Source organism: Ambystoma mexicanum, chromosome 10, assembly GCF_040938575.1.
Source record: "Ambystoma mexicanum isolate Mex_15411 chromosome 10, UKY_AmexF1_1, whole genome shotgun sequence".
NCBI lineage: Eukaryota > Metazoa > Chordata > Amphibia > Caudata > Ambystomatidae > Ambystoma > Ambystoma mexicanum.
The window spans coordinates 1,227,222,288-1,227,239,077 of NC_090932.1; the positions used below are offsets into that span (position 1 = coordinate 1,227,222,288).

At 42.8% G+C, this 16,790-nt stretch overlaps 1 protein-coding gene across 1 annotated transcript in view; it reads right to left on the reverse strand.

Annotated features, from left to right (window-relative positions):
• VSIG10 (V-set and immunoglobulin domain containing 10) overlaps positions 1-16,790 on the reverse strand; it is a 323,261-nt gene that overhangs the window by 15,208 nt on the left and 291,263 nt on the right. Inside the window, exon 7 of the mRNA XM_069620264.1 lies at positions 7,372-7,532. Coding sequence (XP_069476365.1) covers positions 7,372-7,532 — 161 coding nt within the window. The remainder of the gene's footprint in view (positions 1-7,371; positions 7,533-16,790) is intronic.

Here is a 16,790-nt window from a genome sequence, read left to right on the forward strand (position 1 = left end):
AATCTTTACAAGCCCGTGTTGGTGTATTTCTCTTTGCATGGTGTAAAAGCCTTAATATTGTATTTTCTGATTCCACATCCGGACCTTTACTATCCCCAGACAGCTGCCTCACAATAGCCAAGCCACTGTCGGATCCAGACTTGACTACTGCAATGCCCTCTATGCAGGCACTACTGACATCAACATTCAGAAAATGCAGGTTATCCAAAACAATCAACTCAGAGCAGCACTGAATATCCCCAAAACTGAACATAACACAGTAGCAAGAAAAAAAGCCCAGTGGCTCCCCATTCGTGAACGGATTCTTTTCAAAACACTCTCCATCACCCACAGATGTTGGTCCATGGATGCCCCTACCTACGTATCTTAATAAATCACAAATGCATCCTCCTCCAGACCCACGAGTGCAGTTTATGCCCACTGCATCACCCAGCCAAAATTTAAACGGGCTAAAGCTGGAGGCTCTAGCTTCCCGACTATTGTCACCAAACAATGGAACCTCCTCCCACCTATCTTTCATGCTGAACATTCTTACTGGACATTCCAGAGAGCGCTAAAAAAAATGTTGTTCGCCTAATTTGAGCTGCTAGGCGCCTCCTCTGTCTTGGGGAAATTGTGAAACTGTCCAAACCTGATACCTGTCTTACACTGCTTGTTATATAATGCCTGTACTGTCATGTAAGTAACTGGTCAAGTTACAGCGCCTTGATGCCTTAGGGCTTAGTACGCTCTATAATGTCAAAACGAATAAATAAATAAATATTAACGATACATATGGTGATCCATTCTTGCATGAAATGTATATCACATTACAGTGATATCGTAACCATATTTTTCGTAGTTTAATTAGGAACAATGCTATGTGATGCCACTTCCTGGTTTGTTAAGGGGTGAAAGGTCGTGTTCCATCACTTTCCGTGATGTCACTTAGGGGTAGGGTCAAATGACATCACTTCCTGAGGTCAAGGGTCATGTAGTGTCACTTCCACTCCCCCTAGCATTTTGGTGAAATAACACCCCTGACCACAGCCCAGAGCCCACCCAGAAATAGGACCAGAGCAAGGCAACAAGTAGACCCCAAACCAAACTGGAAAAAGTCCAACCCAGAATATAGCCCAGCACAGAGTCCAGCTATCATTCTTGATCTGTATCCAACCATCCCAGAGCTCTGACCTGAACCCTGCTTATTGTGCAGCCACACAGTGTGCTCAACCAGCTCAGAGGAAGCCCCCTGGCCAGCACTGAAACCATGTTACAATCTAGCCCACAGGTGAACCCTGCACAGCCACAACAGCAGTTTCAGCCAGATCAGAGCTTAATCCTAGAACCCATTCCTGCCCAAAAGGCAGCCTCGAAACCCTGCTTTTGCCACATAGCATGCTTGCCTCTAACTTATCCTTGTCTAGAGCCGAACCCGGTTAGGAGCTCCGCCACAGAACCCAGCCTGACGCTAAGCTTGCCCAAAGCTCATCCCATGGTAGTCCAGAGTCCAGCCAGGCCTGGAACACAATACTACCTGAAACCCAACATGAATCCCAGACATGACTAGATCATGTCCCAGAACTCAGCCGATGGAGATCCTATCCCAGAAGTCAAATGAGCCCCACTTAAAGACCAGCCAGTCCATGAAGTACATTCCTGCCAGGTCCCAGCCCAGCATAGAGTCCTAATACCTCCTTTGCCTGGACCCCACCCCAGCTCACTATCCAGTCAGGACCCCTGACCATTACCCAACCAAGAAATACCTGGAGGCCCATCCATGTACGAGACTAAGAAATACTCATCAATCTCATACATGCCAAACTAAATAGTTTACTGCACACTTGCATGTTTTAAATCATTTGCTAGTTATAAATTGTTATGTTTATAACATCAAGTGCTAGCTGCTACATGGGCCTGCCCTTAATGACGGTACTGAAATTGATATCAGGCTTAAAGAGCAAACTGTTAAAGGGATACTTTTGAGCCAGTCCATTACTGGCGGGTATGATAATTCACCACCCGATACCTGGCAGCACTCGATGGACCTGCGAGCAAGCAGTAACTAGATGTGCACTCTCTTCAAACCCTTAACTTAAATATCTCCTCCCTCAGAATCCAGCAGAGGACTTGGACAAATTGGAAACTAGGGCAGTGTTTTCTAGAAGAGAGGCAGTGTACCAAACCGGGAGAGTAGTAGATTTCAAACCACTGTTCCTCTCAGGTGAATTAGTAAAGTATCACTATTTCATAATAATTGGTTGACCAACAGGTTGCTGAAGGAGTGAGCGAGTGCATGAATGGAAACCCAATATGAATGGCTGATAAATCAAGACAGAATTACCAGACAGCTAGTCTCCAACATATGTACATTTCTGTTTAGAGACAAGATTGCGACTGCAAAGTCATCGATGACTGCATGTGAAAAGGTACATGGGAAGGAGACAGAACTGCCTAAAAGTATGAGTTATTCTTGCAGAACGAGGGAGGGGGGCCTCATTATTGCAACATAATGACCCGCTCTCAAGTCATAGCACAAGGCAAAGCCAACATCCAAAAATTGGGACAGGGTCATTATCCCAAGCGTAGTGACCCACCCCTCCCAAGCCCTGAGGTCTATAAGGCTATTAGCACATAGTGCTCATAGCAATATAGCAATAAAAGTTATGGTGTTGGAGTCAAAGATGATTTTTTAATAACGAATTACAGGTGGTTTCATTTTGTAATATTTAAATAACTAGGCTGTCTTTGTAAGGTTAGCATTTTTATTTTAAGCCAGGTTGAACTCGAATAGTTTATAACGAGCTTGCTATAGGTGAAATGTTAAAGTGAGCATTTCTCTTCACAAAAGAGAAATTCCTATGGTCCATCTTTAGGTTTTTACTTTGTTGTGGTAAATTGGGTTGGGGGTGGTCCTGTTGAAGGAAACCTTGCTGGGAAATTGCAATGGCATTTCTTGAATGCAGAGAAATGCTTTCTGTTGTTTCCCTGGCTGCTTCTGAAGTCAGAATGTCTCGAACGCATGTCAATATGGCGTTAATTCCCGCATTCCAAGGGCTGGAACTGGGGGGTTGGGGGTAACAGCCCGGCATCCCGATTATCAGCCCGAAAGAAGCGAGGGGGGAAAACGAGGCCTCCAGCCATTGGAACAAGGGATTAAGGCTATTAGCATCCTGGGTTACCAAAGCGGTAACCAGCATTTCCCATTGTTCAACGGGACGCCACGCACATCCCCTTAAACTAAGGAAAATACTTTTCCAAGATGGCTGCTATGGAAAGGGAAGTGGGGCTCCGTACAGAGACCCTATTCCCTTTCCATGGTGGCCAGTGGGAGCCGGGAAGAAGTAGCCGCTGCAGCGGCAGCTCTCCCCGCCACAGAAATAAGGTAAGTGGGTGATGGGAAGGGGCAAAACAACAAAAAACAAGCATTAGCAAAGCCAATAGTTTTGGCTTGTGTACAAGTATTAGGATTTGCCAGGCACTGCTATTAGGTGCCAAGATAATTGCAAGTTAATACCACTATGGCTGTGCCTGGCAAGTGACCTTACCATGCCTACACAAAACCCCAAACTATTGGCATTGCCAATGCTTCTTTTATTTACACTTTATCCACGTGCCGTATGTCAGCGGATCTCGCTTAACATCCTGTGTATTACCCACAAAGCCTTCCAATGGCAGAGCTTTTGTTTTATTAGGGATAATTCTCCTCGCTTCCTCCTATCACGTACGCTTCCTTCCAGAACCAGCCTGCTGCTTCAGACTCATGGATTACCCCGGAAACAGATCAGGTGGCACAGCCTTTTTTGTGGCAGCTCTTCGCCTCTGGAACACCCTGCCACTCTCTATTTCAGCCTGGAATGGCCATCGCTCTTTTAGGAAGGTTTGTGACTGTTCTCTGGTTAGCTTTTTCCCATCACTTAAGGATCCCATCAGTCTCTGCACCAAGAGACCCCAGGGTGTTAGAGGGCAACACAACATCTCGCAAAGCAAATCAGTAGTTTTGGGAATAGTAACGATGCTTTTTTATTTCAAAGAAATGAAATCCCTCTGCTGGAAACTCACGTATACACGTATCTCAGTTTGGCGATTACAAAACTTCCAATTAATTCGAAACTGTATTTTAAATGCGTTTTATGGTGACACACTTGACTGTCGTGTGCTAGGGTATATTAAACAAACACCTGCATTAGCCAACCCTGGTGAAACTCCTGCTATTAGTAGAAATGTTGGCTATTGAGCGACAACACAGCTGTGCATTGTGTTGCAAATCAACACAAGTAAAAAAATAAATGTCCTGTGTTTCCGTGGTGACATGAGTTTAACAACCACAAAAAAACTAATCCGAAACATGCTTCCCTCTGAAGAACTATTCTCAGCGGAAGTTGAGCAAGGCTCCTCCCAACTGCAGCAGAGGTGGGCAGGGGGAAGGAGCGCGCTGTACCCCTGCCGGGCGGGCGGAGCAGCCGTGCACTGGGATTCCCTTGGCAGCCACAGAATCTAATGTCTCTCAGCAGCGTTTGGCAGCCTTCCTCTGTAAACATTTTAGGAATACCAAATTAAGTTAACCATGCACTCGGAATTGTTTTTCTTTTTAATCTTGGAAGACAATCATTATAAACTGAAAAAATATAGTTCTTCAACACCTTGAGAAACAAAGATGTATGTAATGGCTGCCGCAATTTAACCCGGTAGCTGCAATGCAGTTCACATGCCATTACACTGTAGGGCCATGCGACTTGAACATCAGATGTGCAGTTAAATTTCATTTCCGTGTGACGTGAGTATTGCTTAAAAGAAAGATCAGAGCAAGGCACTTTCAGTCAAGATTTTGCCAAGTTAGTTTGAAGTCATACACAATAGCATTAAAGTCCTTCAGGGCCGACAACTCCTGAGGCCACTCAGTGTGCAGGAGCCACCAGGCGTGCTGACCTACGCAAGGCTTGATTAGGTACAGATCTGCAGCAGGCAAGGGGGAACATCAAAGATCAGGTTGACTTACTCACTACAGCGCTAGCTGCTCGGTTTCAGTGAAAGAAAATGGCTGCTGTGTGGGAAAAAAGCACATATTCGAGAGCCAATAACATAATAGGGACAACACTAACAAACTGCACAGCCAATCAACTACTGCTTACATTTCAAAGCACTAGCACACCCTCACAAATCAGTAAATGGGCATTTTCAGAACCATTTTACACCAAAACGTAACTAGTACAGTACTTTGTTTATTTTAAATACAAAATACAGTAAAATGTGTAACATAACTTGAAAGCTGCAGTAAATATATTTTAAAGCATCAATCAAGTCAAATTACTTTTTTTAGTAACATTAAAACATGGCGGCCGCCATTTTGGAAGGAACAAAATTGCTGCCAAATTCACCACACACCAGAAAATCAGCTAAAGAGTGCAAAAAGAGGTGTGGTTGGAAGGAAAATGGGTGGGAATGGGAGGCAAATCCCATAGATTTCACTTACCGATGGGTGTTAAATGGGTAGGACACATAGCCAAACTACATATATCCATCCTCATATGTCATCCTACATTGAAAAGCATTACAAGCCTGCATTCAAAGCCTCTATTTCAAGCTCTCATGTTAATACTCTTATTTTAATGACAATAGTTTCAGTTTTCAGCACCACCTAATAGCCAAAATTAAAAAAAGAAAAGGACGGATAGTGGGGGGAAGATGGCAGCAGCAGGAACCAGCCGTTAGGCGGCTTAGAACGCAAGCTGAGATTATGGATTTCAGCCCATGTTCCTAGCCACCTGATTGGCTGGCTCCCCCGCCAGGCTGCTAATAGCAGTTATTGACAGTATTGTGAGCATTCTGATTGGCTTAGAGGAGTTCAACAATGGTGCCCATGTGATAATTACAGGCGCTGCATTTCTGTATGCACCCAACCATACGAATCTCCATAAACTCAACAGCCGTGGAACGGATTTGAATCGCAAAATAAAATCGCAGAGCGCATACGACCGATCTATATTATTTGACAGACTGTAAGTCTACAATTTGGTCGACCTTTTGAAAGGAAGGACCCAATACTTCCCCTTCCTACCCCACGCCGCCACCCTAAACTGTGCACAGACGGTGGATAAACATTGAATTTCCAGATAAGTTTCTGTGAACAATACTATCTCCCCTAAGGCTTCTTGTGGTAGTGAATATCACAAACAAAAGAATGGAACAACAGAAGTCAAACATACTAAGCTGGCTCCTCTGTGAAAAGTTAGAGAATGTCTCTCAGAACATCTAGGATCCACATCTGGAAGCAGCGCTTTGGTGGTGTACCTATCCAACTGCAACTATTATACTGCTGTGAGAGAATAAAAGAAAACAGCACTACCAGTGTTTGGGTTTGTAGCCCATTCCTACTGCCTTTTCTGAAGACCCGGAGCATTGCGCTTTCTTCTGGGGTGAGTTGATCTTTCCTGCCTTGCCTCCTTGGATTAGCAGACCCATTGTGCAACCCATAACACAGCCGAACAGCCGGTTGGAAATATGGGTGTCAGCTTGAAGGGTTGCTGGGGGTGTACAAAGTTTGGACACTGTACGGGGAGGAAGTAATGCCTAATGCAAGGTGGGAAATATGCCTGAACATGCATAACTTAGTGTCCCCCCATATGTTCCCTCATGAACCCTTCTCAGCATGCTTTTCAAAACATGTTGGGGAAAATAGTGCTTCCTCTTAGTTGAGTGTGTGATCAATGGCTGTATTGTTATCACATGCAAAACTGAAATGAAAACTGACCAGCCAAAAGACTTATTCCGTATACCATAGTTTAAAACATAGACATTAATAAACCGTGACAAGAATTTAAATTTAAGAGCCAGTAACACCAGGCTCAACTGGAAGGTTAAATTCAAGCAGAAAAAGAATAGAGGAAACCCAATGCCTGTGGAGGCTCCCACCTCCTCCTGCTTCTGGGACCTCTTGTTCCCTCACCTAAGGGCTCTGCTCGTCCTCCGCTAAGAAGTCACTGAAGATTGATGTCTATAAAGAGACTTGATTTCCAGAAAAACCTCATTGTATCTATCCTAAGAACAAGCTGATTACCGAGGCAACTCAGTGAAAAACATTCAATTACATGTATTAAAAGAATGTTCAGGCAGATCCTCTACCAGTCTTTCAGTTCCAAAGGCCACCATAGGGTGGAAGTTTGATTCCCCGCTGGCATAGTACCCTTACTACGTGAATGTCGGAAGTGAAATGGTTAGTATCGGCATCTGTGTAACCAAATCTAGAAATTGTAGGATCATATTTGTGGTGTTCACTATGTGCCGATGAAAACCATTGAATACAAAAAAAGAAATTACTATCATAAATACATTCTCTATACAACCGCTACATGGAACAGCCAAATAGTTTACGACCTAACCCTAGTCACTTACTCTCAGGTACATGATGGCAAATAACAGCATGCCTGATGTTGCCATTTGCTGCTTGCACGGTGTCTCTTGTATCGTCAGGGCTAGCCTTCTTCACCTCATCCACAACATCATCCTCAACGTCTGAATCCATCAACACCATGACGTCCCCAGCTCCATGACTTCTGCATACAAGGGCAAAAAGACAGCAAAAAACACAGATCACATTCAGAGTGTGGCTTCCAACATAGCTTTAATGCATTTCATCTTTACCAGATTCCTCTATCACGGGCCCAGCAAGAATATAAATTGTGAACAAATTGACATTTCAGTACTGGTGTTTCAATATTAATTTTAATCGTTGTTGTAGGTAAAACTATCTCATTCTAGTCCTCAGTTGGCCAGAAGTCCAGTTCACAAAAATACACTATCACAATTGTCCCCCTCGTTGTTTGTCTCAAGGACTACGAATCAAAGATTGATTCCCTTCTTCAACTCTGGCCTGGTCAGTGCTTAAGGGATGCTAGAGTGGCCTAACTCATACAACATAGATTGCAGTGTGTGCTTAAGCATACATTCACTCTTCTTGTCATTGATTCAGTCATTCTCTTTCACCCAGCTACCATAATAACCATGTCATCGATTCAACTCTGGGCTGGTCTATGCTGAAGGGATGCTAGAGTTGCATAACTCATGCAACATAGATTGCAGTATGTGCTTAAGAATACATTCACTCATCTTCTCATTGATTCATTCATTCTCTATCATCCATCTACCATAATAACCATGTCAACGATTCAACTCTGGGCTGGTCTATGCTGAAGGGATGCTAGAGGGGCGTAACTCATGCAACATAGATTGCATTATGTGCTTAAGAATGCATTCACTCATCTTCTCATTGATTCGTTCATTCTCTATCATCCATCTACCATGATAACCATGTCAAGGATTCAACTCTGGGCTGGTCTATGCTGAAGGGATGGCATAACCCATGCAATATAGATTGTAGTGTGTGCTTAAGCATACATTCACTCTTCTTGTCATTGATTCAGTGATACTCTTTCATCCAGCTACCATAATAACCATGTCTATCCAATGGTGAGACTCGAGTACAGTCTCCATGTACATCTCGCAGGACTATGCCCCATCTCGGAAAGCTCATTTAATTCTAGCCTTAGAGACTACTCTCGTGCACACCTACACCTAAAATGAACCTGGAACTAATATCTCTTCTCAAAGGCCACCAGACAACCTCATTTTGAAATTGCTTGCCGCCACTCACTGCCAGGGCTGGATGCAAGCTGGTGTGATGGCTTGAGGCACACATTCAGAAGCATTATTGTTAATAATTGAGCTTGTCAGTCGACTGACCTTCTATGGGTCAGTCAGGTGCTAATCAGCATCCATTGCTATTGCCCCTTTCTCTCTGAAACCTATATTTCAAGAAGTGGGCACTATATGAAATGTCACAAGTTCCAGCATGATACATTCAGCTTAACCTACAACCTTGGTTATTTGTGTCCTCTTCTGTGGGATTGTGAGCTGTCCACTGGGCACATACTAGTCAGAGGTTTACACAGTGAACTAAAAGTGGAAGGATGCCACTTGGCTGGGCCATCCTTATGTCACATGGTCTGAAGTACCTACTTCTCTCTGTATAACCCAGACTTAAATTGCCACTCTTGAAGGAAGAGCACAGATCACCAAATGTTGCGTCCAACGTTGAGTCCTTCTGTCATGAGATGTTCATCTTTGCAGAAAGGTGTACTCACCGTGAGTGAACTGCAAGATAAACACAGAGAACCTGGTGTAAGCAATGAGAGTAATATAAACATCTGTGCTGAGACAAATTAAACATGACATTGACAGGCTTTTCAATCCTTCCCCATCGTCGTGTTTTATTGAACAGCCGAGAATCTATTTGGCCTCCAGCTTTACACTTGCTATATTTTCACATTTGTTCACTGTGCCATTCACTGACGTTAATAACTATACATTTAATATGCTTTACATGAACAAAACGGAGCTAATGCTGCTTAGCACCCTTGGCAGGTGCAGCAACCAATCAGATTGCTCCAAACCTGGGCTGAATCTAATGATCCAAGCCCGCCTGTCCTCCCCTCCAGTAATGCCTCCAACCCCAGCGTAAGCCCCTCAACATCCCCCAACCCTTCTCCTTACCTTTATCTGGCCTCTATCAGGCCCGCACTGCTTGTCTTCCTTCTGCTTCAACCATGGAAACAGAAGAGGGGCTTTGAGTGGTGCCCCGCCTTCCATTTCCATGGCAACCACTCCTCGGCCACAGTCAACAAAGCAGCATGGCTGTTTTAAAAAAAAGTTTGTATTGCTATTAGCAGCTCGAGGGTTTGCCTCGGTTTAGTAATGACAATAAATGTGCGTTTTGTGGGCTTCACTGGCCTAGTAACATCACTGGGGCCCGGTGTTAAGGCCCTTGCTTTGCTCAGGCCTATAACTTGGGCCCCAGGCTGCTACCGGCCGGGGGAAGCCCACAGAATGTATTTATTGCCATATGACTTTTTACCCTGCTGCGCCATCTTCCTCCTACACTCCCTTCTGGTTTTCTGATCCCTTCCCACCCACCTGCCCCACTTAGCTGATTGCTTTGGAGACAGTGCCCAGCCGCCAGCGCCGCTCTGTGTCCTCACCAGCTGCCACGGAAATGGAAGATGGGGTCCGTATGGAGCCCTGTCTTCCAGCTCCATGGCAGCCATCTTGGGTAAGTATTTTGTTTGAATGAATAGGACGCTGCAAGGCATCCCTTTCATTCAAACAAAATACATTGCTATTAGCACCCCAGGTTTCCTAATTGAAACCCTGTGGTGCAAAAAGCAATAAGCACCCATTCCGGGGCTTCACCAGCTGGTAACGGTGCAGGGGCCCAGCGTTATAACCTGGGGAATAACCCAGAACGGGTGCTTATTGCTATATTGAATTTTTACTAAGGTTCAATAATGCTCAAGCTTCCTTTCTGAATTTCTTAATTATGTACTCTTATTAATAGTTTTGGCTATTGGGTGGTACAGTAAGCACTGCATATACTCCAAAAGTATTGCATGGAAAGTAAAGATAGAGATGGGTGTAATGATGGGCACACTATCTGTGTGTGGGTGATGTTTGTCTTTTTACCCACCCACTGACTGACATTGGCCATGCTAGAGAGAAGGAAACAGCAAAGCAACAGAGACATTACCACCCAATACCTTCTCCTCCCCACCCAAAAGACACACCCCTGTGATTTATTTCTGCTAGCAATGTGCTTCTAAGGGGTTTGCCATTATTATACCTAGTCAGTCTTCTGAAAGGTACTGGCTTAATTGCAATTGTAAACCAGCTTCTGGTGTAATAAAATGGATTAACCAAGTGTACCATTAGTCACTTGACTTATAAGCAATATGTATGTCCTTCCATCTGTTCCTTGCAATGAAGTCCTGTTAAAAAATATACATTGCCAAAGCCAACAGGATGGCTCTTCTATAGGCATTAGAAATGCATTTGTTAGGCACTGCTATAAAATAACCAGGAACTAATACCATGTACTAGTTGTTACCACAGTACAACCAGGTAATACCGTTTTGGCAGCAGCTAGAAAATGACTTTTCCATGCCTACACGAAGCTCAAAATGTTAGCTTTTACCATTGTTTAAATGTGTGATGTAATCTTAGATAGGGTGAGAGTATTAATTAAAGAGGAAAGGAGCTTTGGTAAATAGTTATATGAAACTGCCTTATGTGATAAGTGTGCTGGGTGAAGTGGAGCGAAAGTGATCTGCAGGTGACTGGAGTCACTTACTACATTTACTATGATTGCAGTCTGATTACCATTTCCGTTGAGGAGGAGTGGCTATGCCAGTGAGCCACTGTTGCAAGTATTTATAAACCCTATTCTGCCGCGGAAGTGGAGCGAAAGTGATCTGCATGTGATCTTAGGTGTCGAGGCTGTCGTTTGTGGGAGGTCTGTATGAGCGGTGACTGCGGGAAGTATTTCCTTTGAGCCGCATTGGCAGACCCCACCCTGCAAGCCTCCACCGTTACTGCGCTTTTCTCTGCCGTGTGAATGCCAGAGGGCGAGAGGCTGAGCGAGCCTCTATTAGTCCAGCTGATTCGGTTGCCTCTCGGTGAACAACGTAGCCCCAGAATACCAACAGACCGAGAGTAACAACTGCTACAACGGAATGGAGGAGGGTGATTCCAAAGAATGTCAGTGGCGGAGTCTGGAGCAGCAGAATATCAGCACTAAGGGTCCAAATAGTCCACAATGCAGCAGTGAAGAGGTAGGCCCCGTTACAATTGACATTATAAGTGAAGATGACAATGTATTTGATGCCGACATTAATGCAGACCCCCATGTCCAAAATATAGAAAGCACTGTAAGTACTGACAAGGGGGAAGCTAACACAAGTAATAATAGTGTTGCTCCATGGGTCTAGATGCGCTATAGGTCTCATAAGGATAAGGAAGTCCCCATACCTAGCCATTTAGAGTGTAGGTTCCGACCGCCAATGCCATTCCTTGTGGCGGTCGAGATTGAGGCGTGCACTGGAACACCCGTTAACGTTATGCTAAACGGACCGTCGGCTACACCAGGAGAAAAAATACCTGACAGTCCGAGAAAAATGAGTAGATCACCTGAGAACGGCAATCAAAGTGGCAAAAGCCTGACAAGCCTGAACAGCAAAATTGACATGCATGTATTAGGAACGAAAATGCTATATAAGGAAAAGGCAGGCGTAAAAAACACCGAAAAAGGGCAAGTTAACACAAATGTGGGCCAACTGGAAGTGGCAAAACAGCGTTTAGAGAAATTAAGCCCCAAAGAATGGGAAACGCAGATGACGACCTTGAAGTTAAGTACCATCAGAACAAAATGGGGAGAAACAACAGACGCTGACATACCAAAAAAGAATACATGAATGGTTTCAGGGTGAGCAGCCGCTCGCGATATCTTCGAAGAGAATAAATATCTGCAAACCATTAAGTTTGAAACTGCAATGAGCGGCACATGAAGAAACTCGGACATGTAAGGACAAACGCCAACCATTGCTTGACGAAAGAATTACTGTACAGGCACCAGGGGATCCCGTTACACTGAATGTGAAGGGGCCAGATGATCTGCCTGAAATATCCAATGAACTTCTTCTGGAAACATCAATCTCAATCGAATCAGCAAGAGTAAAGCTGCAAGACAGCTTAAAGGAACCTAAACCTAAAGGAACCTAAAGTAAGACAGAACTGGTAAGTTCCACCACGCCTGAAGAAACTCCAGAACCAATATAGTGCGGCTACTAATCAAGCAAGGCATGAGTTGGTCCAACGGCCGAAGCAAAATGAGCAGTCCACTCAAAACAAACATGTACTCTCTGGAACAAGCGTCAGTGGAAACGCAAACAGAAAAAACAAAGGAGAATGATGAGAAAACAGCTGAACATCCAAAAAGTTATAAAGAAAATGACTTTCTACTCATATCTACACTGACGTCAGTAATTGCCCAATAGGTAATTTTTTTGTATAGACAGTCAGAAAGCGGTATCTGGAGTTTTGAACAAGCATGTTGTATATAAGATAGCTAAAGCTATCATTTATACTAATCAAAATACTCACACATAACAAACCCTAAATTTATTTTCATTTTCCTTTATTGTTTCTTTTCTTTAGGATTTGAGTCAAATTAGTGATACAAAATCCCTCCTGATGAACCGCCACAACTAATGGGCGGTGAAACACGTGTCGAGGGACACCCATTATAAATCATTTCTCTAAAGAGAGATCACTTTTCTTTTACAACAATTGGTTAAGTACCTAAGGCTTAAGAAGGGCCATCAAGTGCCCAAATATGTAAAGGGTAACTATAGAATTCTCATTGAATTACAGGGTATTTGAAGCAACCAACAAGAGGATCAATTGTTTTCTTTTGCTAAAAGCAGTGTGTACATGCAACTGGAGCCATTGCGTACCGCTACTGGACATTACTAGAATCAGGCGCAAATTTTCGGATTGTGTGGACATATTTTATTGCATTTATTGAATACTGGTCAGCATTGGCATTCATAATCTGACTGCAATAGATTTATCATTACCTCACAACTAATTCAAAATATAGCAGGAATAGCCAACAGTTGCCTTAAGGCTGAAATCCAAAAAACGTACCTAGGTTGTGCAGTAAACCTCTAGAATCTTGGGGTTTACACATGCTTAATGGGATTAAACACACTTGGGAAGGGGGTGATTCGTCCTCTACATTAGATTACATGTTTGTTTCCATGGAGCTCTACAACATGTGTACTAGCTTGTCTGCCAGGGACCCGGATACGAGCGATCATAACATTGAAACGGCCCTGGTTGGTGGTTCAACTTCTTTGATCTTAAACTGTGAGGAAAAAAAACGTTTAAAATGCAACTATAAAGATGGTGGGCGTTTCAATGAACAAATGGGATTAATGTTTTTGTCCACAACATTGGAATGGAATCATGACACTTTTACCCCATATAAATGTAATATAATGATAAAGACGTGCATAACCATAAAAAGAAGCTTCGTAAGGAGAGCAGGAAAATTAAGAGCAGCTGTGCTGTTCCATCTAGCATAAAGGGATTTGTAAATACAGAAAAAACATAAGAACTGTTGTAGGCAGCATCGTTACTTGGAACACCAAAGACATGTAGAGGAGATGCTATCTATTTTTGCGGGGAGATCTGAATCAAACTTTTGGACAGTGATAAATGCTATTGAGAAATCGCAGGAGGTTAGTCAAACTAATCCCATTATGGAAGGTGTATGGCTGTTTTTTCTGCAGATATAACACATGGGAGGGAAGTTTGTTATGACTTGAACACAGCCTGGGGTCTGAGCTTTGAGCCACGGGCCACTGAATACATCATTAAGAAGGCTAGTGGTTCTAGAGCGCTGGCGAGCGATTCATTTATCAGATAAGCTATTTAAACAGGTGGCGGGAATCTGGGCATCCACCCTCTATATTCTCTTCAGACATATTATTCAAGTGCATAGGACACCTTTGACATGGAACACCTCCCATGTTACATGGATTTCTAAAAAAGGTAATAAACTTGGCCCAAAAAATTATAGATCAATAGCGCCCCTTGGTGACAACAGTAAGATCTTCGTGGCATTGATATTAAAGGAACTTGAGAGCTGGGCCTTTAGCACTGGTCGCCTAAGAAAACAGCAAACAGGCTTTTGGAGAAACATAGGTACAAACTGCAAGGGTTTATACTATGTGTATAGGATTCCGCCTGGAGAAAAGGTTCAGTAACCATATATATGGTGTCCTTAGATTCGTCATCTGACTTTGATATAGTGGATAGGCACCTTTTGTGGTCGAAGTTAGCGAATTGGAGAATTCCGGAAGGTTTACTAGTCCCCTATCCTCAATTACATTACGACAATTCAGGTCAGGTTGAGTCACAAGGGTGCTCTAACAGATTAGGCCCTTATTCAAAGACCTTTTTCCAATGGGATTGCGTCATTATAAAACGCTTCCATGAATTAGGCCCTTAGTTTCCAATTATACGGGATTAAGACAGGAGTGAGTGTTGGCCCTCTGTCTGTTTAATCTTTACGTCTCCTACAAAGAGGATCATTTAAAGAATGCAGCATTTATTCTTCTGAGGCTAGGCAATGTTAAATTTACCTGGCTGGCCTAGGCCGACTATTTTATATGACAACACATCTATCAGGTTTCAACGCCTGATTAGTGCCTTCTGTGAATATATAGGGAACAATTGAAGACAAAATTATAACGTTCGCGAGATTGACAAAACAATACAAATTTACATGGACAATTGGAAGTGTCAAACTTGAAAACATGCAACATCTTTTTTACTTGGGCTTTCCATTTACCACCTGCCCATATAAAGGGTTTGTGATGGAGTATCTAAAAAGAAAAGCAGTAATGTTGGCTTCGCAAATGATAAAAGTGAACGACAAATGTGGGAGATTTTCCTTGCTTCCCAAGGTAAAATGTTATATAGGAAAAGTTATTCCTAAATGAATATACGGTCTTGAAATTATTCCAGACTGAATATTGGAAAACATGGATTACCTTGAGGCTTTAATTTGGAGGAAAACGCTTTTCCTACTGAATTCCGTACCTTTAGTGGCTATACACCACAAGCTTGGACTTCAATCTCGAAAAAGTAGGGTTATATAGGAACAGTTGATGCTTTATATAAACATCTCATATCCCTCATCACACTCTTTGTACATCAAACTCTTAGCAATCAATAGCAACTAAAACTTCAGGCAATATGATCCATGCTTTTGTTAATAGATGTAAGCAATAGGTTCTCGATTTAGATCTTACAAATGAGATTTTGACAGACAGTCCTCATAAGGCTAAACTAGTCTTGATACGGAATGATTGAAATGTAACTGGCTCAGCCTTACAAAAATACTCCCTCTTTGCTCAACTGGGGCACAGGCAAAAAAGAGCCAGGACAGTGGAAACATATTTGTTGAAATTCCCTAATGATATATCGTACACTTTTTTTGAGATTACGGTTTAATTTGCTGCAAACAAAAAAAACCATATGTATACGAAATAACTAGCCTAAAGATTTTGCCTTTTATAGATTTTGTAACAAACTGAATAAGGTTGAAAATGTAAAGCATTTGATCATATAGTACCCGGTTTTAATGCCATTACCTATTCTACACTTTAAGAGCATTGTCTATGCACTGTCATTTGTGGGAGTCCGAACTTTTATAGCAACGAATCCTGGAGTGCGAACGGGTATCATTGGCTCTCGCAGTTCTTAGAAAAACGTGATCTATTTAAAGTTTTTATTTCTGGGATAACAAACCTTTCACTTCGAGAACATTTATTTCTCTGGTAATGGCACAGGAGGGTGAGAAGTGCTCTGGTCGTCTTTTCGACTTACCAAGTGTGATCAGTCTATTTTAGTTCTATTCCATTTAATACGATAATGGATAGTAAGGGATGAATAGTAGGTTTAAATGATTGCTTAGTTAATGTTATTTCATGTTTAATGAAATGTATATGATTTCAAAGAAATATTAATTATTTATTATTTTTTGATAAGTTAATGTTGATTGCATAAAAATGGTGTGTTTATAAATTGTAAAGGGTTTATAGTTAACCAAATACCATTAAGAAAAATAAGTAGGAGGAGAGCAGAAGACCGGTCACTGCTTAAAGTGTCCTTTAAAAGCTATTGGAAGTGGCATGCAAAAAGGGCCAGCAGCTTGGGGGCGAGGTGATGAGGGTAGGCTGTGCTTGGTGGGCTTGCGGTAAGGGAGAGGAAAGTCAGAGTTCTCCCTTCCTAGAGATAGGTTACAGAGTGACTTGCGGCCCACTAATGGGGAACTTGACAAAAATGCATTATGGTCAAGACTTCGGCACACTTGTGTACCTACACCATGGGCCTCATTACGAGTTTGGAGGTAG